Source organism: Neocloeon triangulifer, unplaced genomic scaffold, assembly GCF_031216515.1.
Source record: "Neocloeon triangulifer isolate White Clay Creek 2 clone unplaced genomic scaffold, ASM3121651v1 ptg000001l, whole genome shotgun sequence".
NCBI lineage: Eukaryota > Metazoa > Arthropoda > Insecta > Ephemeroptera > Baetidae > Neocloeon > Neocloeon triangulifer.
The window spans coordinates 6,355,196-6,381,462 of NW_026775544.1; the positions used below are offsets into that span (position 1 = coordinate 6,355,196).

The following is a 26,267-nucleotide window of genomic DNA, read 5'->3' on the forward strand; positions in this document are numbered from 1 at the left end:
CCATATTCCTATAAAATTACCCATCCTTATGAAATAACAAACTAATCTATTTAAAAAAATAATAATAAAATAAGAAATTCTGAAAAAATGTTTGAAAATTTATTTTAACTTTTGAGATAAATTTTTCTCTCCAAATATGCAAGCACTGATCAATATTTCATTTTGAAGTCCACTAATTGTATGGTTTTTTTATAGTATAAATAATTACAAAAAAATATAATTATAAATGTGAATTTTTTACTTCAAATTTTGTAAAAAATATTTGGACAGCCTTTTCCCGCTTACAATTAGTATACTTTTTTTTTAATTGTTTACAAGTGGTTTTAAAAGTTTAAATTTCTTTGAGATATTATAAATTTCACATTTATTGTAATAAATTTTACCAACAGTAACTAACAAAACGAGAAGACTGTTTAAGTTTTGGTGGGGCTGGTTGGTTGACCGCAAATAAGCGCCTTCCACTTGTGGGAATATTTTGTATAAAAACACCTTTCTCTGTAAGTATGTTTTTAATGTTTTCAATATACCGTTTCGAGACTGTTTCGAGACTCTTCTACGATGGAATAATCCAACACGGGCTTCATCGTTCAATTTATTTATTGTTTACTCAGAAGCGCCTGCGATTTTAAAAAGTTTGCAACCTGCTCGCCTTGGATGCTGTGTGCGTTGCCTACATACCGATCTTCAACGTTTGAAGTTAGACTCGGCAAAGTTGAGAAAAATTATACAACGAGGAAATGTCAAGATAAGATCCCCCTTTTCTACCTGAGAATTTCTGTCTTCCCACTGCGCTGTTGATAAGAGTGGCGTTGGTTGCGTGCAGAGAAAAGCGGCGAGTTTCGCCGACAAAGCACGAGTGGCGCTGGCGCCTTCCGCTGCTCCGTGGCCCTTCGACGGCGCAGGCACCGTCGTAGCAATCAGCTGGTCGCAAACATCACTTTTTTGTCACCCCCAAAGGCAACGCTTTTCGGATTGATTTGGAATCCGATCGGGGCCATGGACCGCGACGAGCACCACCTGCTGGAGGAGGGGCCCCTGGAGCGCTTCAAGGGCGCCACCCTGCAGATCAAACAGGACCAGACCTCTAGAAGCCCCAGCACTTGCGGTGACAATTTTTATTTCTGGCTCTTTCAATATTATACATACTCAAGCCTTGTCATAATAAGTCCAGAGAAAAAGAGAGAATCAACACAACGCAACGCTATGTCTCTTAAACTACATTTAGAAGAAGCACAATTTTGTTATCAAATTGTTTGCGGTTTCTCTTATATCCCTGTTATTGTTTAATAGCTTGATCAGATTAAATCTAGTCAAATCTAGTTTCTGTGAAGTATATATATTTTTTTTCATAATATCCTCAATGGTTTTTTAAACTGGGAAAATAATTAGTTCTAATTTTGACTAAAATTTAAAATAGTCACTTTTGCCATTTCCAGAAATTAAATCTTACAGGGAGAGCTCAATAGAAATTTACAATCTCGGATTTGCAAACGGATTAATTATGTAAACTATTCTTTTTAAATTTAAGTAAATTTATTATAATTTTCCCATTCTTCAGTTTTTATGTTATAAATATTACAATTTTAATTGATGAAATTCTCATTTTTAAAATCTTGTATCTAGTTAAATTTTTTTCATTGAATTTATAATACCACATAATGCACTATTTTAATTGTTAATAGTAATTTTTTTTTGCAAAATGCAAAACTTAAGCGTATTAAAATATTTATTTTGTAGTGAAATACGTAAAATATTTTTTCTTACACAAAAAATAATAATATTAGTTTGGTATCTCGCGTTACATTTACTTGAAATTCCACTTGGTCATTCTAAATAAAACAAATTCTATGATATTTATTATTTTACTAATATGTAATAAGAACATTCTTTCATATCAATTTGAAGGAGGGTTGAGTCCTGAAAACAAAGCGTCCAAATCAAAAGGAACCTTGTGTCCAATGCCAGTGGGCGAGTTGGAGGCCAGGGAATATTTTTCTTCACGAGACAGCCTCGTCAACAGCGCTATCGACGAATGCGTTCGATTATTCATCAACCCTGAACTAGACGGCGATCTACTAGGTGCTTGGCTACTGACAGAGTAATTTATTCGCCTATTCATAAATTTACAATTTATTTTAAGAACAAGGAATAACAATATTTTTGGTGATTTTCTTACAAATAGAATTAAAACTTGGGAGAAACAAATATTTCATCACCAAATAATTTATAGAATTCCGTTGATTTTTTTTTGCACTTAATATTTGTATGAGCTTAAAATTATATAATAAATAATAAAATTTCAGATTTTACGCATTAAAAAAAAAATTAATTTTATAGTACTTTCAATTTTCCTTACAGTGAGTAATAAAATAACAATTTCCAGAATAAGTTTGTGGGATACTGAAAAGGAGCGCTTGGTCTTTTTGACGTGTCACTCGCTGATGATCGTCAAGTACGACTTCATCACGACGCGGCCACTCGAACACCAAAAAGTGTCGCTGTCGTGCGTGGACACGGTGGTGGTCGGCGAGCTCATCTACCCACCTGGCTCTATGGTTCCGTGAGTGACTTTCATAATATTTCCACTGTGTCTTGCTTTTGGCTTTGTAACGTGTGCGGTGTTTTTGGTCTGAGCAGACGCTTGAACGGGTTGGCGAACGGCGTCATGAGCGTCGTCAAAGGGTGTTTGTTGCGGCCCCTGCAAGAGCGGTGGGCGTCCTCGGAGGACGCTGAGGAAAACCTCAACCACCAACACTCGTCGCCTTTTGAGTTTGTCAATTTTGAAGCCAGGTAACTTTTCGTTCTTTGGGAGAAACAAGTCATTTTAATCTTTTGCGGTGCTTCTTTTACTTTGCTTATCGTGCTTTTTATGATAGTTTCTTTGCATAAATAATGGAAGTTTATAAAAAAAAAAAAATAATAAAACTTCAACCTCTAATAAAAATCTTTTTTTGAAAAAATTTTATTTTAAGATGGAAATTAAAAGACATAAATTTAAAAAGACTTAATTGTGTAAAAATCATCTCATCTTATTGACTTTTTACATCAATCTCTATCAGTTTATACAAAAAAATGAGCAATTTTGACAGCAGTCAATAAATTGTATTTATCGCTTAAAAATAAAATTTTACTATCCAAGAAATTCTAGGAACTTTGAAAGAAATTATTGAATTTATCTCTTAATTTTAAGTCTCTACAAAGTTTTTCCTTGAATTTGTAATATAATTAAATTATTTTAACTCTAATCCAGGCCTCGAAATGTTCGAGGGGTGAGAGCCATGTGGAACAAGGGCGAACCTCTACCCTTCACAAAGCGCTGGAACCCATTCACAAACGAGGTGCCCCTCTGCACCTACACCTCCCACCCCCTCCTGTGGCACAAAGGTATAAAAATTCCACCATTTTTCTTCATTTAAATAAAATGATCATGTTTTTTTATAGGAAATAACGAAGGCAATACTAGATTTGATGTGGAGAGTTTTGCCGAGCGGCTGACCTTTGCCCTTGATCAGACCTCGGTCAACAATGGCAACCCACCTTGCAAGGTAATTTACATACCAAATTTTTGCATAAATAAAATTTTAACTATTTTTAGATTGATTACCAACCGATTGTGCTGCAAAACTACGTTGGAATTGGCTCTCTTATTCACAATAGAAATGCACTTGGCTTCTTCAAAAGTAGAGGAAAATTCAGTTTTTGAACTTTGACGTGATTTTCTCCTTTGAGGCCTCTTTGTGTGATAATTTTACTATATATGGTATTAAAAAAATATATATAAACCTCAGCAGGTTCTAAAAATTTTGAAATTCTAATATATTGCATTATTTGCAAAGCTTGTTAAATACAAATTTACAAATTCAAACACGGCTTACCACTTTGCACTCTCTATACAACATAAGGAAAATTAAAAATTTATTTTATAAAGCATTTGCGAGCAAATGATTAAATTATTAACAATAATTTTACATTTGCATGAATTTTCGCTTCCAAGGATATTGTGTATAAATTTTCATTTGCATTTGAAGTGTACAATTGCAAATATATTATTAAAATAATTGACTTAAAATGTTAATATTCTTACAAACGTTACAGTGTGCAGATTTGCAGAAATATGAAACGTGGTATTCATTGACCTAAAATTTGAGTTTCATTTCAGTAGGCATTCCTTAGAAACGTTTAATATTTATAAACAAGTTTCTATTTTTCAAGGGCAATTTTAATAAGTTAATATTTATTCTCCACTGATTAAAGAAAGTTATATAAAAATATAATTAGTGGGGAACTCTGTTAAGGACTCCTTATTGATATACAAGGAGGCTCTAGATATTTTTCCATAAGAGTAATGTTAGGATATGATTAATATTTATGCCCGTGAACACCCAAATTTTATCTGTAGTTTTGTTCAGTAGTATTTAAAATTTAAATTGTAAAATTTTTAGCAAAAAATTTCGGGCCGATTTTTTTTAAATTGGGAAAACGTAAAAATTCCCATAAGACGCAATGTTAAATTTCAAAAAATCAAATATTGAGATTAATCCCATGGACCCTGTATTTTCTTTCATGGAATCATCTTCTAGTGTGGCCATGCATCCATGAAAAAATCGCGGTTGAAAAATTTCGGACCAAAATTTATCAATAAGGAGTCAAAATTACAGTTCAATTTTTAAGATATTTTTGTATGCATTTGAGAAAATTAAACATAATGAACTGAAGACTTCATGAGATATAATAGTTATTAACGTTAATACTTATTTTCCCCCCTATTATGTAATTAATACAATTTTTTTTTGTATCCTTCAACCCCATATTATCCACGTGTTTCTTTTCTTCTGTGGGGCCTTTATTAGATGACCTACTGTATGAAAATAAAAAAAAAGATTGGAAGAAAACTTAAGATTTAGGCAACTTGCAATGCTTACGCGTGTTGCATGTGGCCTGCCACTAAATTGTAATTCTCCATTCTCTTCAATAACTCGAATGAACTCGAGAGAGAGCAAAAGGTGAGGCCAGCCGGTTTTGCCTCGCGTGAGTTCGCTTATTATAAAAGATGATAAAAAAAATATCGCAGCATCAGTATTTAGTTTAGATCAACGTGAGAATACAATACTTAAAAACAGAAAAAAGAAATGGAAATATGATGAGATTTCTTTCTTTTATTTTATTTTCAGTATTTCATGGATGACTTATTTGTGAAGATAAACAATAATAATAAATGCAGAAATCATCTTTAGCAAACAAGTCATTCAATGCGATTGAAATGCCTCATGATCCATTTCTTTTCATAACAATGAAGCTCTGGTTTCAATTTTCATGCAAAATTAAAAAAAAACAGACTAGTCTCAGAAATTTATATTATAAAGGTTCAATAAATTAAAAATTAAATCTGTTAAATTTATTATGTGCTGACATTTATTGACAATTGAAAATTCAGTGTTCAATTGCATCTAAATATTAATGATCTTTGTTTTCTAATAAATTTTACCTATTAAAAGGTTCACACTTATTTAATTGACATTCACGTATAATATTTCATTGCAACAATTTTAAAAGTTTCCAAATCGTGTGAATTTTTTACAGAACGAATTGCGCCAATTTCACAACAAGTAGTTCTGTGCGTCAGAGGGACGAAAATTCTAAAAATATATCAATCCCAATAATTTCTGCCTTTAAAACTGGGAGACTGTCTCAATAATATTTATTCTCATTTGCATGCACGAGGCCGCGAATTTCGTGCCGCCCCTCCACGTACTGTGCTTGAGCTTTTGGCCGCGCAAACACGTGGATAAACGAGCTTTTTGATACCTCATCGACCGTGTCCCTCTAGACTGCTATGTCCTGTGGAGTTCCCCCTCTTTTGTTTTTTTTAACGCCGTCTGTCTTCAGGATTACTGCAGGTGAATTTTCGGCTGCTGTTTTTCTAGATTTCAGACCAGCAGTTGGTGCAGAATAGGTTGGACGGAAAACATCTGGCTCGCAGAAAATTACTCGCATCCTGTTTTGTCCAATTGCTGATATTGAGGTACTGATCTTGGATAAGTTTTAATGGTCACGATTCTTTTGCACGTGGCAACCATGCCTTTGAACTGGTTTGCTTGTGAATACTAATTATTGTTAATACTATTTTTTTTAAATAGATTTTAGGTTGTTTTTGACGAGCAAAATAAAATGGAACACTTTGTTCTAATTTGAAATTAAGTTTGATAATTTGGCACATTAATCCATTAAATTTTCATTGCATGATATGAGCAAGTTTGCATAATTTTAGAGTTTTAATTCATATTTTGTTTATAATTAATTAAGCAATTTTGGATAAAACAAACAGAAATCTAAGAATGGCAAATATAATTTGCGGTTTTCGGTTTAAGCTTTTTATTTGCCGATAAAAAATTTGATATGTATAGAGACAAAATATCCTGATTTTTTTCAAGCACCAGTCGAGTCAAGGCTAACCACACGCAATTGAAAAAAAGCAGGGTTTGTGCCAACGACTGGCCTAAAAAATGGCACACAAAAAAACACGTGCCACGACACACTGCTCACCTGACTCATGATACTCTATTTTAACAGCTCCAATAAGCCAGGAATAATTGTTCTTTACGATTCTTTACTTAGACTTCAACATTATTTAACATTATTTGACAGCTTCCTCCTGCTAAATTTTGAAACAGTTCATAAATAACAAAATCTTTAATTGAGAAAATTAATGAAAAAAAAAATGAAACAATTTTTTAGCACAAAACCAAAAATTCTAAAATAAGCATTTATAATTTTTACAGTAAAAATAAAAATAAATTCTCAGTAACTTTGGGTAACTTTTTTTACGTACATGTACTAAAATGCTTTTTTTATATTTTATATAAACACAAAGTATCTTAGTTTAAACATGTGAAGTTTAAATTAATTTAAAATTAATTCCTTCATTTTTTGGATTATGCAAAAATTTAGAAGGTTAAATTACAAAAATTAATTAAATTTTTTTTACAAATAAATCTATAAGTCAGGCCAGGACAAAGTCATATCAGCCTGTGCCCTGGCACAGATCGACAGATGGTGCCTTTCAATTTTACCTTATTAATATTTTTTTCTTAGAGGTTTTATCTTCATTAAACTCTATCATAATTTATTTGGTTTATACTGTTCTCTTATCTCTACAAATTACTCGCTATAATTATGAACAATACAAAGCTATATATTATTCCTGACAAACCTATCTCTGTAAATCAATCACGTAACCCTTCAAATAAACTTTTTCGCTTTTATCCAGATATGACCGATTTGTTCCAGATAGTGGACATTTTTTTTATATTTACATACGCACATTTTTTTTTTAAATAATTTAATTCTAGCTGTTTAAGGTTAAAGTTTTACTCAATCGATCCTTATTCCAGTAAATTACTCATCGTGAGTATGTAAATAGAGCGCTGCAGTCTAGAACTGTTGACCCCTCTTCATAAAGCAATCAAGCCGGTCAAATAAACTTTCGTTGTTTTGTTTCCAGACAGACCGGTGAGTGTGTGTGTGTGTCCGGGACAGAGGAGACTGGCTGTGCCATGAACTGGCTTATCTGACGGAGTTGGGGCGGAACGGCGCGCGAGCGCGTGGTGCATAAAAAGTTTGAGTGGGTTGGAACGGCGGCGACATGCCGTCGACGACCAGTCGCATCATCATGGCCGTGGGGGGCGCATCGGCCTCCGAGTGTCAGCCTCTGCAGGCGGCCAACGGCAACGGCCACGGCCCCCAGCAGCAGCAGCAGGAGGTCAAGTTGCGGAAGGAGCTGGGCCTGTTCGACGGGGTGGCCATCATCGTCGGCGTCATCATCGGCGCCGGCATCTTCGTCTCGCCCAAGGGAGTGCTCGAGCACGCCGGCTCCGTCGGACTCGCCCTGATTGTGTGGGTGCTCTCGGGCCTCTTATCGCTCGTCGGCGCCCTTTGCTACGCGGAACTCGGTGAGCCACAATCTCTCTCTCTCTCTCACCTGAATTTTCGTGACGTTTTTGACACTATTCTGATAAGGAAGTTAAACAAGAATGCAGGTTTTCTTGGGATTAAAATTAAAATTACTTTATTTGAGTTTCCTTCTTTAGTGGTCTTGAAAGGTTGTTTTAAAAAGTTCAATATTGTTTGGGGCATACCTTGCAGCAGCATAATTAATTTAAGACTTTTCTAGAGTTTGAAATCAACAAATGAGTATAAACCGTGCAAGTTTAAGTTGAAAATTAAAAATCGCCTAAAACAAATCAAAACCCACTAATTGTGAAGAAAACTGCTCAATATCAGTGACTATATATTTGCCTAAATGTGAGATTTTTATGGAGAGAAAAGGCAAATATTTTGACGTTCATTGTCAAAATATTCGAGAATCCCCTTGAAGTAAAAAAGCAATTTTTTATCACGATTGTATCACAAACATTCTTCTTATTTTTAACATTATTATTTATTGAATTGCAATTGAGGAAAATGCAACTTTTCTCCACAATTTCTTTGTTACGATTTTTTAAAACCAGCTAAAACCAAAATAATCAGGATCGAAACATACTCAATGCAAATAATGACATACTTAAAATATGTATTTGATTTGCTGAACAAAGTTGGAAGGCAGCTCATTAAAGTTTAATTGTATGGCATTTTATACAATTAATTCTTCTTGATTCACAGTAATCATTTTGTTTCTTACAGTTGAAATTTTTGCTAAAAAAAATAATAATAATAAATAAATAATAAAAAGCTGGTAAAGCTTTGAATAGCAAAACTGAGATTGATCAGTTTTTTTTAAATGCTACGATTTTTATAAAATTATTTCAGATTTACTTTTCATGCGTCTTTTCCAAATTTTGTAAATCATAAAAATGTCAGCATTCAACTTGAAGGCTATGTAAAAAAATTACAAATTGAAGTTCCGTTCCAGTTTTACTAATAATGCTTTCATATAGGAAACTGGGAGTTCCATAAATTATTATAAATCAAACTGGCTCAATTTTAAAGTCAAAGCCAAAGTATTTGTTTTTGAAATTGTATTTAAATAATCTCGTTAGAGTTTTAATATTTATTATAAAAGCAAAACCAGTAAAACCTTTATAAAAACTTGACTTAAATTTTCATATCTGCCGTAATTTTTATGCTTGTTGTAAAATAATGTACTCTTTAACTCTGGTATCTGGTATTATAGTTTAGCGTCATACGTTTTTAATGATATTTAACTTACTCAGGGAATTCAGCTGCCGCCTTTATCGCAAAGGTTGTAAAACTTATAAAACTCGTCAGTAAATATGATATGATGCCACTTTCTTGCATCAGCCAAAATAATTTTTCCAAGCTATAAATTTTTATTCCACTCGATGCTTCTTGAGCGGAACTTGCAGCGAAAAATGCAAAGGTTGCGTGCACAAGCCACGTGCTAATTCATTCAGACCCGCCCTGGCTAGTCGTATGCATTGTACTGCTCATGAATAAAGAGCAGCACGTTTTTTTTTTAAATAATGATTTATTATTTTCCCAGAGCCGTACACTCCCGCCGTTCATTAGCTTTCAAAGAGCGTTCATTGACACCTTTCTCCGTCTGTCTGTAAACCTACACTGAGCAGCCGGTCTGTATTCATGTAACCCTCACAAAAGACCCATTTGTGCAGCCACGATGGCGACAGAGATGAAAAGCAAAAAAAAATCATACTCGAGATTCGTTTCATCATCATCAGTTCCGCCTATTGATAACCTCAGACTAGACCGTATTTTTTATTTGGAAAAATTTTAAAAATCGTCAACAAGCCATTCCAGTATGTGTAAAGTTCATAGATCAAATCAAAATATTATAAAATTTCAAAAAACCGAAAACTTTTATTTCTGTTCTTCAAACAAATTTTTTTTATCAATTTTACTACTGTTTTTTTAAATAATAAAATGATTTATACACAAAAAAATTTAAATGTGTGTACATATAACAATGATTAAATATATTGGAAAGGAATTACAATTAATAAATGGCAAAGTTTGTGTATAAATTAATATTTTATAAAATCATATGTTGTTTTATTTTTGTATTTTATTTATTTTTTCAATATCAATAAAATTTTTTTAATAAAATAATAAGTTTTTCAAAACACTGAATACTTTAGAAACAAAACGTGATTCCCATCAGAGATGGAACGAAACGAGAAATTTTTTCCCAATGGTGCATACCGGAAACATCTAGCTTTAACCGCATCTTTTTATCATTCCAGGCACCCTTTCCTTAAAAGCTCGCGAGTGTCTGAGATAAAAATAGCGTGTGAGTGGCGCACAAACGTAAGAGTTGTAAACGCATGTTGAGCCCATTCAGTGAAAAAACAGCGTGGATGCGCGCGCCAGTAAATGCAAGGAAAAAAGTACCATTACCAACCAATCATTAGGTTTAAAAATTCTGATCATATAGAATTCTTTTGATAGGATCAATAAATTGGTGCCAAGTAAACAAATACTTTGAGCGATGAGATTTGAAATTGAATATGGCGTGAATCAAAGATTATTGATGAGGACTTAAAACGTGACTGAAATACAAAAATGACAAAATCTTCTTGATCTCACCTATGACTTTCAATTGTTTTGCTTCTTATCAAATTGTAGATTCAAATGACAATGAAAATAAAAACAGTCAATTCAAATGTCCGAAATTTTGTTTTCTCTAGGAGTAAGAGTAATAAATCAACAAAATAAATTTAAAAGATTAATAAAAAAAATTAAAATGAAACTTTTAATAAATCTATTTAATTATTTATAGGATTTACATCTTACTACTAAAATAAGAGTAATTATTCTATCCTCCTTTAATTTTTCTCGTTTTCTCTGCATTCTTGAATTTAATTGCTAGTGTGATAATTTGGATTAATGTTATTCCAATTACCATTTCAAATAAATAACACAAATGGAATACAAATTTTTCCTTTTTTTATATTTGAATAAAATAATCCAGGTTCTGTAACCAAATTAAAAAATCGTTCTCAAATTTATGATAACCAAAAATATTTGTATGATCTATTTTAATTGTATAAAATTTACATCATTTGCTTCACAAAAATTTTCTCTTAAAATTTTCATGAACTAACTTTTATAGCAACTTACTATTAGACTGAATTGAATCATTTGATAAACTATTGTTTTTTTTTTCATTGCAGGGACAATGATCCCAAAATCAGGGGGCGATTACGCATACATCGGAGAGGCGTTTGGCCCACTGCCCGCCTTCCTTTACCTTTGGGTTGCCCTTTTTGTGATCATCCCGACCGGAAACGCGATCACGGCGCTCACCTTTGCCCAGTACCTGATCCAAATGGTGCTGCCCAACTGCGAGCCCAACGTCAGCCTAATCAGACTCATCGCAGCCCTCGTCACATGTAAGTAGACCTTGTTTGATTAATTTATTTTAATTCACTCGGAGACAGAAAAAAAAATCAAATTGTAATACAATGCGTCAGCTAATTACTTTTAATGGCCCCTGATTTTGGATTGAACTCTGACCCTAGCGAGCAGATCGTGCAGCTCGGAGAGCAGATCAGTTTTAATGTGAGATAAATATGTATGCATCTGCATTAATTGACGTCGAGCCGGCGTGCAGAGAGATGAGGGTCCTGGTCCCTTCCTGTTTCACGCTCGCAACTTTTTGAGCACATGTATGCGTTCAACGCGCCCAGAGTGTTTGTTTGGATTAGTTATTAGATGGAAAGAGGCACATTTAAATAGTAAAAACTATATTTAATACAAAGTATTTGTTAATTTCACATATTTTTTTATGGACGAAATTAAGACGTTTATAAATTCTTTTCCCTCTTTCTACATGCAGATTTTAAATTTCTACTATTCAGCTCCTTAATTTATCACAAAATTAAGTCAGTGTAAATATTATCATAAATTTAGAGCAAAGTGATTTGCTAAGAAAAATTAACTTTAAAATTTTAAGTTTACATGCTAGAAAAACATAAAATAATTTAGTTGTGTTTTAAAATTTCTTATTATGATGCTTGCCACAAGATTTTTGTCTTTTGGTAGCCAAATGATGGAGGTATATGCTCAAAGCTAACAATGAGCAGCTCATTATTTTATTTTCATTATAAATTACAAACTTCATTTCCCCTCGATTTTTTCCTAAAATATCCATGAACTTTAATGTAAATTTCTCCTAGTTATATCATGAATATGTCATTTATTCATTTTCTGATAGTGATACTTCTAGTAATACTAATAGGTACTAGGTAGAGACGGTTTGTAAATTGTATAGCAATATTAAATTGCCCATATTTAAATAAGCAATTATATGATAAAGATAAAAAATTAAAATTAATTACAAATCAACAAAAAAATAATTATTTACTTAATAACAACAACATTCAAAATAACATTTGCAGAAAATATAACTTGAAACAAACTGTTATATTAAAATAATAGTGTATAATTTTATTAAAACAAATACTTTTAATGAATGTCTTCTCATTTCTAACCGTAATTTACGAAAGGATTTTTTGAAAGGATAAATTTACCTTTTGCCACCAGAGATATTTTCAGTGGCGTGATTTTATTATTGCTTAAAAGAGCCCAGTTATATATTTTGTCAATGGGCGCCGCAGGAAGTTGTACATTTTCAAGGGCGCCAATTTATTACAACGTGTTATTCAATCAGCTCAGCTCTCTCTTCAGTTCAAGGGTCGAATGTGTTAATCAACCATCAAATGGTTCTTCTCCATGCATCACTAATTGACAAAAGGCGAATTCTCTCCACGAGTTGACAAGCCACAGCCAGAAATTGACAGACGGTTTTAATTGATTTTTTTATTGCTTCGGTCTGCAGGTTTGCTCACGGCCATCAACTGCAGGAATGTCAAGTTGGTGACCAAAGTGCAGGACGTGTTTGTCGGCGCCAAAATACTCGCCCTGGGAATCATCATAGTCGCCGGTCTGGTCTTCCTGTGCCAGGGCAACCTACAGAACCTGAGCCAACCAATGGAAGGTTCGTCCCTCGAACCTGCGTCCATCGCCCTTTCCTTCTATTCGGGTCTTTTCTCCTACGCAGGATGGTAACGTTTTTTCAAACTTCGTTTGATTTCAGTTCAATTAATATATTATTTTTCTTTGCATATTTTTTTTTAGGAATTATTTAAATTTCGTCACTGAGGAATTGCAAAACCCATACAAGTAATTTAGATTTATTTTTAAATTTTCGTTAGATTTTTTTAATTATGTTTTGTTTTATTAGAACCCTACCACGTGCAATTGCAATTTCCCTTCCCCTTTGTACGATTGTTTATGTGCTCACCAATGTGGCGTATTTCGCCGTGCTCACCAGAAACGAAATCCTGTCATCTGAAGCTGTGGCTGTGGTTGGTACTTTTTTTTAAATCCTATTTGGTTCATTAACATTTATACAAACAAAATCTAATTATTGATGACAATAAAACCATAGAAAATTGATGAAAAATTTACAGTGAAAACACTGAAAATTATTATTAAGCTATTTTGTCAATTGAGCATCCTTGTGAATTAATTTAAAATTTATCATTCAGACATTTGGCGACAGAATGCTGGGTTCGTTGACCTGGGTGATGCCCTTTTTTGTTGCCTGCTCAACCTTTGGCGCCCTGAACGGCGCGATTTTTGCGTCGGCCCGACTCTTCTTTGTCGGAGCCCGACAGGGCCATCTGCCCGCTGCAATCGCCTTAATCAACATAGATTGCCTCACACCAATTCCTTCGCTTTTATTCCTGGTAAATAAATATTTTTTTTAAAATCATACAAAAAATTAATCAATAAATTAAAAACACTTTTTTTGCAGTGCCTTATCACGCTAGTCTTGCTTTTCATAGACGACGTTTATGTGCTCATAAACTATTTGACGTTTGTGGAGTCCCTTTTTATCACCATGTCCATCCTGGGACTCTTATGGCTTCGGTACAAACAACCAGACGCCCATAGACCAATTAAGGTGTTAATTCAAATTTCATCATTTTTTTTTTTTTTAATAATTTCCTTTTTGAAATAAGGTCAACATTATGCTGCCAATCATGTTTTTCATCGTGTGCATATTTTTGGTCACAATGCCCGTTTATAAAAAGCCAGGAGAAGTTGGCGTTGGTCTTCTGATAATCGCCACTGGCATTCCAGTTTATCTAATCTGCATTCGCTGGAAGAATAAGCCAAAGTGGATGATCAATGCATCAGGTTAGTTAAACATTTTATGCAAAAAGAAAAATGAAAGGAAAAACAACTCAAATTAAATCTTTGGTATAATTGAAAAGGGGATTTCAATGGATAGTTAATTTTTACTTTTTCAAATTATTGCTCAATATTAAATAATAAGTTAACTTGAATTAAATCAATAAGTTAAAGACTTTTTTTTTTTTTTTAAATCTAAAATATTATCTCCAATACCTGATAAATATTTAAAAAATTAATAATTTTCATAGACTTTGAACTGTTGATTTATTTGTCTATAATTTCATACTGTTTATTGAAATGATAAAGGTAAGCCTTGTTTAATTTTTCAGATCGATTAAATCTGCTCTGCGTAAAAGTGTTTAAATGTGTTCTTGAGGAGAAGGAAGATTGACCATCAAGAAAGTCTTTACATTCCGATTCATGTTGAACACAACCAAGAAGCCAATGTGAACAAAAGTTTATTGTTAAGCGTATATTTGCACACACGTTGATATTCATTCCATTTAGGAACAAAATAAAATGTTTTAAGAAAAAGTTTGATAGCGAAAGAAAATACAGGGAAAACAACGATCTCGAGGATTGAATTGAGTAAAAGTACAATATATGTGCGCGCGTGAAAATGAGTTTGCACATCTGCACGACCACTTTTTCGGAGGGACCACCGCATTTATTGAAAACATTTTTTACACAAAAAAAAAAAAAAAATACTTTTAAAAATAGTAATTAAAAAAAATATTTGTAATATTAAAATATTAATTTGCTTTTTTTTTTCAAATCTTCTAAAACAAAAAACACCAAGATTTTTAAGCATAAATAAAAATACAAAATTAATTTTACTATTTTTACTACATTGATTTCCATTTTTATTCAAATCAATTCCATTCAACGTTTGTAATGTCATGTATAGGTTTATCAAATTTAGTAGATTGAGCATCAGGTGCGCTCATAGATTGTAGAATTGTCGATGCTCAAATGGAGAAAAAAATATGTGCGATTTAATTTATTTATTTGCCTTTCATATATCAAAAAACCATAAATTGTCATTGTGAATCTAAAAATAAAAATCTTTCAATTCTAATTAAACAGATTAAATTAACAAAACTTCTCTGAAAATAAACGTTTTTATCCTTTAAAAAAATTAAAAAGCGAGTCAAATTTTTGACTTAATAATAAAAATCATTATTTGCACTGCAAAAGTCAAGACCACTTTGATTATCTAGGAAATAGAATAAACCTAGATCTGTAAATTTTTAGATAAAAATGTTTTTCTTTTAATCTCTATGATCATTTAAAAATGTTAATCTCAACAACACTTGGAATTCGTTACATGGATAGAATAACATTGATAGAAATTTGAAAACTTTCTGAAAAAATTGAGTTCAATTGAAACCCAAAGAAATTGAAAGGAAATCTAAAAACAAATCAAATAATGAAATAAAAACGAAAAATTTCAGGTCACCAATTTTTGCTGGTTTAAAAATAATCCGACGAGAAGGTAAGCAACTTATAAAAGTGAAAAAAATAATAAATTTCACGTCTAAAAATAAGCTGATGGACCACGAGTGGACGACCTTGGCAGTATCGCGGCGGGTCTAGTTTTTGCCGCGACAACGGTGCTCTGTCGGTGCTCGCTTGGAGAGAGGAGGAGTGGGAGTGGTCGGAAGTGAAAGGGCATGGTTCGCACGTGGAGCGCCGCGTTTTCATATAATAATATGTGGAATACCTCCACCTCTCCAATTCTTGCAAGTAGGCCAATTTACGAGACAAGTGCCGAGCAGAAGGAAGGTTTCCTCAACTCCTCTGGTAGCTCAGTTGGTAGAGCGGTGGACTGTAGAGGAATATAATGCAGAAATCCATAGGCCGCTGGTTCGAATCCGGCCCGGAGGAAATCTTTTTGAAAAAAATAAGCCAATATTGAATATTTAAATTTACTTTCACTCCAATCAGGTCAATGCGTGCGATAACAAGTGGAGCGCGATTGCAATTCAATATCTCCTCTGGTAGCTCAGTTGGTAGAGCGGTGGACTGTAGTTGAGTGATAAACAGACATCCATAGGCCGCTGGTTCGAATCCGGCCCGGAGGAATTCCTTTTGGCCAAATCGCCAAAATTATTGTCAAAAATTAATAAAATGATCGAGCTTAAATAATTCAAAAGGATTATTTTTATTCTCCTCATTTGCATGAATCTAAAGTGGGCACGTTAAAGTAGTGTTATTGAAAATTAACGAATTTAGGTGTGCCAGTTTTAGCATTAAAAAAAATTATAAATCAGAACAAGAAAGTAGCACATTTGTTTGAAGAAATTGACACTCGAGGAGATGATCGATCGACCATGGAAATGAAGAACTCGGGCTTCTTCCTCGAGTTCTTTACTTTAAAAAAAATAACATTTTTATATTTAATAATCACGTAAAATTAAATTCAACGGAACATTTAACTTTTACTTTTAATTCAATAATAAATTATGTTTAAATAAATTTATTTGATTAATTTTATTTAAACTAAACATTGAATTTTCAATTAAGCAAAATTAAAAGAATTTCTTTTAACATTTATGCTTTGTAATTTTGTTTGTTTCCAATGAATAAAAATTAATGTCTGGCAAGCCTTATGGATTAAATCATGTACAAATACTGTCTGCTAATTTGATTAGCTTGCAGTCATTATCAAATATATTAATCATAATGTATATTGCGTGTATTGTATGTGAATGCTCGTTACTCTAAAGGTTAATTATAAAAAAAAATTTTCTTCATAATCGATTCTAAATTGTAATCTTGTTTTGTAAATTCAAGTAACTTAAGCAAATCGATTTTGAATCTTCTGTTTTTATGGAAAAATTACTTTTGTTTGAAGGCTTCTATTGCGGAGTACAAATTTGATCTTTAGTAATTCATTTTATTTAGAAAATTAAAAAAATAAATAAATAAAGGTGTTAAAAGGGTCAGGGGCGTCAGGGCAGATTTCACAACGTTGCAAAGCTAAAATTTAGATCCAAATGAAAAAATTGAAAAAGGAATTCCTCCGGGCCGGATTCGAACCAGCGGCCTATGGATGTCTGTTTATCACTCAACTACAGTCCACCGCTCTACCAACTGAGCTACCAGAGGAGTTATTTACAGTGCAAAAATACTCGGCTGTTCATTCCACGGTTTGCCCTCTTAATTTAAGTGAAAGTGGTGTGGAGTTGCTGGCCAAGAGCACGAGCACACACACCTTGCTCAGGAATCTGCCGTCGGTCGCTGGTCGGCGAACCGGTCTCCGCTGCATGGCTCAGCATTTTAGAAACGCAACGGTTTTATGTGACAACGTGAGAGCTTAAATTTTTTAATGCATATCTGCCAACAGTGCCATCACATAAAAGTGAAAGGTCAACAGTTGAAACAGTTTAAAAAAATTGGCAAATGAAAAGTTCAGTTGGTTGAACTTATTGTAATCTTATTTAGATGATAAGAAGAAATCAACAGGAATGAGGAATTCCTAATACCAAATTTTTGGACAGTTTGTAAGGACTTTGAAGAAAAACGGCAAAATTAATTAATTGATAAAATGGTTAAGAAGCAAGTTTTTTAACTTCAGTGGTGATCAAAATAAGGGTATTATAGAATGGAACAAAAAAAATTGACAAATTTTGCAAGCTTAAATGAATTTTGTTAATTGTTATTTTTAATTATTTTATGCTATATATTTAAATTTAGGAGTTCCATTGTTCTACTTTAAATGGAGAAAAATGAGGTTCTAATTTTTTATAAGTACAACAAAGTAAGTAAGTAAAACCACTTTAAAGTTCTACAAATTAAAACATAAGTAATTTACAGTGATTGTGACTCTTCTGTATGTATCATTATAATTCAGATTGATCAAATTAAATCTCTAATCCGTTCAAATGATAGATTATAGTTAAAAATTGATTCCTCAGACTTGTTCGGTGAAAATAAAAATAATTCAATTAAAAAAGTTATCTGTCTACTCCAACGTGGAATCCTCTCTTTTTATGGAATTGAGCCGCAGCCATCCTTCGCTTGATGAGTTAATATTTTATTGTGTTTTCAAGATAATTTTTTTTTAATTCGTCAATGAATTATTTAGAATGCAAATCTAAACCAAATTAATAATTTCTAATAATTAAAAAAAATATCCAGTTGATAAATGAAACGATAAAAATTCTTACGACCCAAGCTATAAGTTGCAATGTATGCTGATAGAGGACTACTCGTAGATAATTAGGCGAAAAATCGATCAGGCTCTCAGAAGCACTTTCGATTAGCAAACACAGCGAGATAGGTTTAATTAGTTGAACAAACGCGCTGTGTGCCACCCGCATAAAAATAAAAAAGCAGCCACCGCGCATTAGCCCTCGGTGTGTGTTTGTGTCAAAGGCCACGTGCATCAGCGTGCGGTGGTGAGCGAGCGAGTAGCCCGCATGCCCATCACTATTGATTCTCGGCTGCGAGCGCAAGATGATTGTGAAACGCTGGCTGCCGTAATGGCATCACTTGTGGCACAACATCCCAGGTTCTGCTGATCGGAAATTTCCAATAAACAAGTACGATTTGGCGCCCGAATGTGCAGAATGGCGTCGTGAGCCGAATCAGCAGCTTTCAAGGCAAGTCGAGCAAAACGTCTTTCCCTTCGATTATTATATTGTTTCCCGCTTCGTCTGCGAAAATCCGCGACTTCCTTTCTGAAAACCAGATCCTGCTTGCTCAGGTTGCGAAAAATGGCGAGCCCCGACGTGTACGAAATGTCCCATCGGAGCCGGGGCTACCGACAGCGGCCCCACACGGCCCCGACGGCCTCCTACTCGTTCGACTCCGAGTACTCGACGGCCAGCAACACGCCACGACCCTCCATCTACACAATCAGCAGAAGCGTTGTTTTCGACGACAGCATGTGAGTCCGAATTTGGGTCAATTTTACTTCTTTAGATTGAGTTAATGTAACTGGGATATTTTTAAAAGGTGCCAAACAATTGCGTTCAAAAGGGGTTTCAATCAAACTTGTATTGACTTATAAAAAATTATCTAATCAATTTTGTGTAATTCGATATAAATTAAATGAGAAATAACCTAAAAAATAGTGAACAAAAACGCAGATGTAAGTTTTACTTGAGAATCTCCTTATAAAAATATTCACTAAATAATTGGAATTAAAAAATAATCAATCAAAAATACGAACGTAAGATCGTATTTTAGACAGAGTTACTTTTTAATTAGAGGAACTGAAATAAACAAAGAAGCAGGATATCTCTAGATTTATGTTCAAGTTTCCACCTGCACTACACCTGCATTAGAAAATTTCAGACTTTCACCTAAAATCACATATTTTAATTTTCATATATAAATATCAAAATTAATAAAGGTAGCATTTAAATTTATTTGAAAACAATTTTATATATAATAAACAAAAAAATCAGTTATAATGAGACTGGACTTATGACTTATTAATGGAAAAAAGTAATTTAGCAAAATTTACATATTAATTTTTTTTTAATTTTAACTTTACATAATATCCCAAATTTGAAGCTGACAATGAGCAAGAAATTTTTTCTTGCGATTTAATAAATTCCCATTCTTTTAATACAAATTAAATAATTTAAGATGGCAAGGAGGGTGTTCGGAAACCATAAATCCAGTTTCGAGGAGAAGATACGCCATCCCTAGAGGAGTTGCAAGGCTGGTGAGGAACCTTTCGGGGAGGAGACGGAGAGAAGCGGTGCCCTTGAGACCAAGATCGGCGCCCTTTAGCATAGGTAAGAAAGTGAGCATTTTTTTCTCTCCAAAACGTATTGACGAATTTTGTCAGCCCCTCAAAATGAGGACAACACGGTTCGCTTGGCGAAACTGTCGGTTCAGAAGTTGCAACCGAAAAAGGCAGCACCGAATTTGTCCACCAAAGTGGCCCCCAGTCAAAGTACGGACCTGATCAACAGCATCGCCAAATCAACCATATCACTCGATGACCCCACCATGATGAGCAACACCGGCTACTGCTGGAAGAGAAACATAGATCCTCAGAGTACAAAAATAAAATTCTTTGTAATTTTAAATATGAATGAAAATATATTTGCAGGTCATTCTTATATTGGCTGGCTGAGTCTAGTGGCCATGGCTTGTCTGTACAACTGCTGGGTCATCCCCCTCCGCTGCGTCTTTCCATATCAAACCCCTGAAAACACCCCCATCTGGTTGACCGTGGACTTTTGCGCCGACATCATCTATGTGATCGACATGGCCTTCGTTCAGCCGAGGGTCATGTTCATTAGCCAGGGTCTTTGGGTCAACGACCGCAGCCAAATGAGGAGAAACTACCTCACCAAGATCGAGTTCAAGGTGTGAGGAAGGAAATAAAAAAAAACCCGAATTTAAGTAATTGTAAAAAATTTCAGTTGGACGTTTTGTCCCTCATCCCGCTAGATTTGCTCTACTTTTGGCTTGGGACGGACACGCCGTGGTTGAGATTGCCTCGGTTTTTTAAAGTATGTTTCCAAAACGTCGCTATGAATGTTTGGTGATAAAATAATTAACAAGGCTCTTGTTCCCTAATTTTTTTCTTTCAATTTTGATTAACTTTGGAAATGTACTGCAGCCCTAGCTCATGGGAGCAAAAATGATTTTATTTTAATTATTTAAACTTTCAATATTTTAATTTTTTATAATAATAATTGTATTTGAAATAGTTCCGTATTTAGTGAGCAAACGTATAATTTTTTTTAAAGAAAAAATTTGAACAAGAAAAAGCCTGGTTAATTCTATAATGATCATGATTCAATTACATATCTAGAAAAAAAGTAGCATTGATTTTAATATAAAAATAAAATCCCACCAGGTTCACGCATTTTGGGAATTCTTCTCCAGACTCGAGTCGGTTTTGGCCTCGCCCCATTTGGTCAGAGTGGCTCGCACGGTGCTCAACATGCTCTACATGGTGCACCTGAACGCTTGTGCCTATTACGCCTTCTCCGACTGGGAGGGCCTCGGTTCGAACCGCTGGACGATTTCCGGCATCGGAAATGTGTAAATATGGAAACGGAAAATATTAAACAGAAAATTATTCCTACAAATTTTGCAGATACGTCCGCGCCTTCTATTTTGCCACCAAGACGGCAACCTCCATCGGCAAAAACCCAAAACCCGAAAACGAAAAGGAATACGTTTTCATGACCGTCAGCTGGCTAATGGGGGTGTTTGTCTTTGCCTTGCTGATTGGTCAGGTTCGAGACATCATCGCAACGGCCACAAGGGGTGAAACCGAGTACCGCAGGTTGCTGGACCAGATGCTGCAGTACATGAGCCGACTCAACTTGCCCCATGAACTGCAGTGCAAGGTCAAACTCTGGCTCACCTACACCTGGCAAGAACAGAAAACCCTAGGTACAAAAACCTGCAATTTTTCAGAAATCTTTTTAAAATTCAAATTTTTTAGACGAGAGTGCAATTTTGGAATCGTTGCCGCCGAAAATGAAGACCGACATCGCCTTGAACGTGCACATTTCCACTTTGGACAAGGTGCAGCTATTCAGCGACTGCGACGCAGCACTGATCAGAGATTTGGTGCTGAAACTGAGGCCTGTAATATACCTGCCTGGAGATTATGTGTGTAGAAAGGTTTGTACCGCATTTAATAATTAAATGTTAATTGTTTTGGTGGTTTTGTCAGGTAAAATTATGAAATTTCCTATCTATTTTTTAAATTTTTTATCATCTTTTGAATATTTCAGGGAGAAGTTGGAAAGGAGATGTACATTGTGAAAACAGGTGTGATACAAGTTGTTGCGGACAACGGAGAAATGCTGGCAACTTTGCGAGAGGGCTCCGTGTTTGGCGAAATTAGTTTGCTGAGTTTGGCCGGCGGCAATAGAAGAACGGCTGACGTCAGGTTGAAGGTCAAATTTAAATATTGTGTAAAATACTAATTTCAAAAATTAAAGATCTCAAGGGTATTCAAATTTATTTGTTCTGAGCAAGGCCGATTTGAACGAAGCCATCCAACATTACCCCGAAGCACAAGAAATTTTACGCAAAAAGGCCGAGTAAGTTTTTTGTTTAAAATATTATTTTAAAATGATTTATTTCTTAAATTTTGCAGAGGTCTAGTAGCTCAAAACGCAGAGCGCGAGAGACAGAGAGAGTTGCAGGGTTCAAGCACAAGTGGTCTCGGCGGAAACTCCTCCCCTAACTTGTCACGGATTGGAGAATCAAAATTCTCAATTCTGTCAACCCCCAGTCACAAAACCGTCGTCACCCTGCACGCCGAGAAGTAAAAGAAAATAATGTGCCTGACTTTGAAAAAGAGACCGATTTTCGTTCCGAATTGCATTGCCGGTTGGAGCAATTTGATCTTTTTTTATTACTTTAAATATGTATATAATTATTGGCCACCTACTTTCTCACGCAGTCGCCTTCTGCAGCAACTTCTGCTGCTGCAGCTTGAAGTTCAGCTTCGCTCTAGTCCTTGACATGGCCTCCCTTTCTTCGGCTATCAGCCGGCACAGATTGTCTCGTTGTTGCTGTAAATGGGACCACGGTTAGATACATTTTTATAAATACAAAAAAATATCACGATCTCAACACCAACTTGGGAGAAGAAACCGTTTTACAACTTTTAATGGTAAATATACTAATACAAGACCAATCCTAAATTGAAACGTTTTAAGAAAACTGCTTTAACTAGAATGTAATTTTAGTTTTAGTTCTTCCAGCAGTTTCGCAATCCCTCCTCTGAGAAATTGTTATAGGCAAATATTTCTAATTTTATCAACTTGTTACTGAAAATAAATTGTAGCTTGCAAGAACATGTTTAGATATTTTAAAATAAAAAGCAAATGTGCACCTGTAACGCCTGGTTTTGCTGCTGCAGCTCCTCCATACTGTCCATGTCGTTGCTATCACCCGTCTTGCGCGGCTTCACCCAGCCATCTTCGGTTTTCTTCACCAACTCCTCTCTCAACTTGCCGACCTCACTGTTCTCCTTTTCTATCCTTTCCAAAAGGCTGTCCACCAAAGTCTCCAGCTGCTCTTGTACGGACCTCTGCTCTCGAGTTTCCTCATCTTCGTCGGGGAGGAGAGGAGAGGGAGTCTCTTCTCTCGGCACTTCGTGCACAATTGCAGAAACATTGATTGTTTCCGTGACTGTTTGAAGGAAAATAGTAAATAAATATAAATTTCACTTAAAGCAAACCTGTTGTGGGACTGCTACTGTCCTCTTGAATGGTTTGCGATTTAGAGCTCACATCGGCTGGAATTTCAGCAGGTAGTTCAGGTTCTTCCCCTTCTTTACATTCCGGCTGCTCTGATTTTTCTTCAGGCTCTTCTTTAGCTGCCTATTGAATAAAGTACAGATTCAACATCCTATTCTTAATTCAAGCAAGTCAAAACAACTTAATTAAAATGTAGACAGTTAAATAATATATTTGAAAACTTGGAAGAAATAGATAGAAACTTTTTTTTCAATATGTCACCTATAAATTGATAAAAAAAAAATGAATGTTTACATCCCAATCCTGCTACAAAATGAAAATATACTTACTTCTTGAGGTTTTTCTGTAACTGTGGTTGGCACAGGTGCACTAAGAGGTTCATCTTGCTTAACATTGAAGTCCATTTTCTCATCATCTGAAGCTCTTGGCTCCGAGGGTTTTTGAAGCATTCGTAATTTGCGCTGAAATGAGTTTGAATAACTTTCTCACCAACTTTGAATCGGTAAAATACCTTTAGCTGTGTAACAATTCTCTGTGCGTCCCACATTTGCTCCTCTCGTCTGGAGCCTGCAAGTCCGGCATGCATTTCTTCATGAACTTGTGCCAAAACTGACTCAAGTTTCCTCAACTCATCGTTGCAGCCGCTGATTGTTGTTGGAATATTTGGAGTTGGTCCACTTAGAGGAGGAATGTATCTGGAAATTTTTGATTAATAAATTGGATTAAATTTTTTTTCAGTTTCTACTTGTGGATATGCATATTTGGGAATAGTGTTGCTGAGTAACAGATCAAGGCTGACAAAATTTTAGGCGAAGTTTGCAGCAGAGGAGCAAAAGTTCCACACACGCCTTGAAGTCCACCACATTTATTCAGCTTCTCGTTGGCCACCAAATGTTTGCAATGTAAAACCATCCAACCAAGAAGCTCCCTGTTAAAAAAAATATCTAACTGTGAAATGGTATTTTGCGTATAATTTTCCTTTTATTTTAATTTTTATATTTAAATAAAAAACATCACTTTTCACTAAATATAATTTTCAATCAATTTATTAACGTTACCCATTGACAGCTGGCATTTTCTGAATTAGAGATTCCATTCCATCGCCTTTCTTGCCAGCAGCCTCTTCAAACTCAGGTGCAACCGAAGTTGGAATTATAGTTTCAGGCAACTCCCTAAAAATTCCAGTCAATTTTTTTATTTTCTTTTATTCATTTTTTTCCGAACCTTAAAAATAATTTTAGAAGGCCGGCCACTGTGACTGGATCTGTGTCGATAAAACTGACAGCGACTCTGTTGTTGTAATTTTTCTTCAGCTGCTGTGCTCTTGACTTGTTTCCGGAAGATTTGTAAATACCGTCCACTGTCAATCCGCACTCTTCCACAAAATCAATGCAATTCCTGACAACGAGAGGCAACTTGACTCCGTCATGACACCGACTTCTGGCAACCGCAGCCTCAAGAGGAACTCCAAAAATAGGTGGCTCGTCTGAATAAATTTATTGTGATTAAAATAATTTTTTAAATATCTTCAAATAGTACCAGGAATTTCAATCGATTCCTCCGAATGCTTCGATTTGAGTTTCTTTTCCTTCAGTCCTTTGAGTTTGGATGTCTTGTGCGCTTCCTTTTCCAGTTTCTTCTTCTCCTTGTGCTCTTTTTCCTTCACACTCTCCACTTCTCGGCTGTCCTTCTCCCTCGACTTCTCTCGTTTCTCCTTCTTGCTAGGGAACTTGAATGCCTTTTTCTTTGACTTGGATGGACTTCTGACAGATAAAGACAATAAGTATATCATTAAAATTAAAACTTGGTCTGATCTCACTTCATTTCCGAATCAGCCTCGTCGGGAGAACTTTCGCCTTCAAGGGCAGCATAGCCTCGGTCCTTCTTTGAATCCTTTTTGTCCTTCGATCTCAACAAACTGTCCCTCTTGTGCTTGTCGTGAGAGTCGTCGCTGACTGTCAAAGGGAACATATAACTATTAAAAACGCAATGTTATAAATGAATAAAAACGGATTTTACAGTCACTCTCGCTCTTTTTTCCTCCTGATTCTGAGGCGTAGAGTCCAGGGAATTCTTTGGCAACATCAGGGCTCTCAAACTCCATAATTCCAATCAATTGCCTGAGAACGAGAGATGATGCCAGTTAACAAGAGAACGCAATCATTTTGCAAACAGTTCGTGTCAAAACATGACGTACTAAATATGAGCCTGAGAAAATTAAAAATAAAATAATATTATAATAACAATTTTCCTCACCCCAAATTTTCTCGAGCTCAGATTTTGAATGACTGAACTTAATTGAGCATTGAAACTTTAAAATTAAATTCCACCGCTGTGAATTTCCTATTTGCTATTTTAAATGCAGAAATTCCGGTTCAAAATGTCAAATTTGCCGATCGAAATCAGCTGCCCTAGAGACCATTATTTTTGTTATTTATACGCGTGCTGCCACCTACGGCAGACTTTGGCAAACTTTCTACCTTCGAAACTTTAGTGGTTATGCAACTTGAAATGCGTACATGTGTGGCACATTGCCTATATCAGAATATTCTGAAAAAAGTACACAATCGTCACAATCTGAATGATCTGGGATGTTATTTTTAAGACGTAGAGAAAACTGCTGCGTAAAATGTGACATGTGCATGAATTTGTTTTTCTTTTAAGATATAGAAAGATAAAAAGATTCAACAAAAATAAAATAATAATAAATTTTTTCAAGAACTCTCTGTTGAGAAATCGACTCTAAAATGCTAAAAAGGAATTATGAGAAAATATTTCCTAACCAGATCGAAATTTTACGCGCCGGTGAGTGGAGGTGAGACTGGTAAAACAACTTCAAAAGTGTGTATGTACATAACATATCGGGGGTTTTGTGGTCAAGCAAAGGAG

The 26,267-nt window shown here is 34.7% G+C and overlaps 4 protein-coding genes and 3 non-coding genes across 12 annotated transcripts; 5 read left to right on the top strand and 2 right to left on the bottom strand.

The window, feature by feature from the left end:
- Positions 1-882: 882 nt before the first annotated feature.
- LOC132193805 (tumor protein p63-regulated gene 1-like protein) lies at positions 883-4,131 on the top strand. Of its 2 annotated transcripts, XM_059614702.1 has the most exons (7): positions 883-1,105; positions 1,906-2,098; positions 2,384-2,560; positions 2,638-2,790; positions 3,251-3,384; positions 3,442-3,545; positions 3,596-4,131. In XM_059614702.1, exons 1-7 carry the CDS (start codon positions 997-999, stop codon positions 3,701-3,703), a joined length of 978 nt encoding a protein of 325 aa, XP_059470685.1. In that variant the 5' UTR covers positions 883-996; the 3' UTR covers positions 3,704-4,131. The 2 variants fall into 2 exon arrangements, with proteins under 2 accessions (XP_059470685.1, XP_059470694.1); XM_059614711.1 differs by lacking the exon at positions 2,638-2,790.
- Positions 4,132-5,861: 1,730 nt separating this feature from the next.
- LOC132193054 (large neutral amino acids transporter small subunit 1) lies at positions 5,862-14,626 on the top strand. The gene is made up of 10 exons (XM_059613423.1): positions 5,862-6,022; positions 7,502-7,949; positions 11,148-11,366; positions 12,815-13,040; positions 13,114-13,158; positions 13,220-13,343; positions 13,527-13,727; positions 13,796-13,945; positions 14,004-14,181; positions 14,508-14,626. The coding sequence occupies exons 2-10, from the start codon at positions 7,643-7,645 to the stop codon at positions 14,567-14,569; spliced, it is 1,512 nt and encodes a 503-aa protein (XP_059469406.1). The 5' UTR covers positions 5,862-6,022; positions 7,502-7,642; the 3' UTR covers positions 14,570-14,626.
- LOC132193032 (ralA-binding protein 1) lies at positions 14,003-25,818 on the bottom strand. 4 transcript variants are annotated; one of them, XM_059613395.1, is made up of 13 exons: positions 25,635-25,818; positions 25,398-25,498; positions 25,198-25,333; positions 24,918-25,141; positions 24,603-24,864; positions 24,437-24,550; positions 24,124-24,306; positions 23,890-24,073; positions 23,708-23,839; positions 23,360-23,501; positions 23,012-23,310; positions 22,565-22,688; positions 14,003-14,143 (listed from the first exon to the last, which is right to left on the bottom strand). In XM_059613395.1, exons 2-12 carry the CDS (start codon positions 25,480-25,482, stop codon positions 22,569-22,571), a joined length of 1,881 nt encoding a protein of 626 aa, XP_059469378.1. In that variant the 5' UTR covers positions 25,483-25,498; positions 25,635-25,818; the 3' UTR covers positions 14,003-14,143; positions 22,565-22,568. The 4 variants fall into 4 exon arrangements, with proteins under 4 accessions (XP_059469378.1, XP_059469385.1, XP_059469395.1 ...); XM_059613402.1 differs by lacking the exon at positions 14,003-14,143 and adding an exon at positions 16,050-16,068; XM_059613412.1 differs by lacking the exon at positions 14,003-14,143 and having other exon boundaries at positions 22,466-22,688; positions 24,918-25,138.
- Trnay-gua (transfer RNA tyrosine (anticodon GUA)) lies at positions 15,976-16,065 on the top strand. Its single transcript is given in 2 exon segments — positions 15,976-16,012; positions 16,030-16,065. It is a non-coding gene; the product is annotated as a tRNA-Tyr (tRNA).
- Trnay-gua (transfer RNA tyrosine (anticodon GUA)) lies at positions 16,173-16,262 on the top strand. The gene is given in 2 exon segments: positions 16,173-16,209; positions 16,227-16,262. It is a non-coding gene; the product is annotated as a tRNA-Tyr (tRNA).
- On the bottom strand, positions 17,200-17,289 carry Trnay-gua (transfer RNA tyrosine (anticodon GUA)). Its single transcript is given in 2 exon segments — positions 17,200-17,235; positions 17,253-17,289. It is a non-coding gene; the product is annotated as a tRNA-Tyr (tRNA).
- On the top strand, positions 18,358-23,011 carry LOC132193021 (cyclic nucleotide-gated cation channel beta-1). 2 transcript variants are annotated; one of them, XM_059613374.1, is made up of 12 exons: positions 18,358-18,785; positions 18,875-19,072; positions 19,780-19,931; positions 19,985-20,197; positions 20,252-20,511; positions 20,568-20,657; positions 21,008-21,195; positions 21,251-21,552; positions 21,605-21,786; positions 21,900-22,057; positions 22,110-22,211; positions 22,268-23,011. In XM_059613374.1, exons 2-12 carry the CDS (start codon positions 18,900-18,902, stop codon positions 22,440-22,442), a joined length of 1,995 nt encoding a protein of 664 aa, XP_059469357.1. In that variant the 5' UTR covers positions 18,358-18,785; positions 18,875-18,899; the 3' UTR covers positions 22,443-23,011. The 2 variants fall into 2 exon arrangements, with proteins under 2 accessions (XP_059469357.1, XP_059469350.1); XM_059613367.1 differs by having other exon boundaries at positions 18,890-19,072.
- Positions 25,819-26,267: the final 449 nt, after the last annotated feature.

Coding starts and splice junctions, on each gene's coding strand:
- LOC132193032 (XM_059613395.1), bottom strand. CDS start 25,482: ATGGAGTTTGAGAGCCCTGATGTTGCCAAAGAATTCCCTGGACTCTAC. Junction 24,551..24,602: donor CTTCTAAAATTATTTTTAAG/GTTCGGAAAAAA, acceptor TGGAATTTTTAG/GGAGTTGCCTGAAACTATAA. Junction 23,311..23,359: donor CAGTAGCAGTCCCACAACAG/GTTTGCTTTAAG, acceptor TCCTTCAAACAG/TCACGGAAACAATCAATGTT.
- LOC132193805 (XM_059614702.1), top strand. CDS start 997: ATGGACCGCGACGAGCACCACCTGCTGGAGGAGGGGCCCCTGGAGCGC. Junction 2,791..3,250: donor TTTGTCAATTTTGAAGCCAG/GTAACTTTTCGT, acceptor ACTCTAATCCAG/GCCTCGAAATGTTCGAGGGG. Junction 3,546..3,595: donor ATGGCAACCCACCTTGCAAG/GTAATTTACATA, acceptor AACTATTTTTAG/ATTGATTACCAACCGATTGT.
- LOC132193021 (XM_059613374.1), top strand. CDS start 18,900: ATGGCGAGCCCCGACGTGTACGAAATGTCCCATCGGAGCCGGGGCTAC. Junction 19,932..19,984: donor ATCGGCGCCCTTTAGCATAG/GTAAGAAAGTGA, acceptor GAATTTTGTCAG/CCCCTCAAAATGAGGACAAC. Junction 22,212..22,267: donor ATTTTACGCAAAAAGGCCGA/GTAAGTTTTTTG, acceptor TAAATTTTGCAG/AGGTCTAGTAGCTCAAAACG.
- LOC132193054 (XM_059613423.1), top strand. CDS start 7,643: ATGCCGTCGACGACCAGTCGCATCATCATGGCCGTGGGGGGCGCATCG. Junction 11,367..12,814: donor CATCGCAGCCCTCGTCACAT/GTAAGTAGACCT, acceptor TTCGGTCTGCAG/GTTTGCTCACGGCCATCAAC. Junction 13,344..13,526: donor CATCTGAAGCTGTGGCTGTG/GTTGGTACTTTT, acceptor TTTATCATTCAG/ACATTTGGCGACAGAATGCT.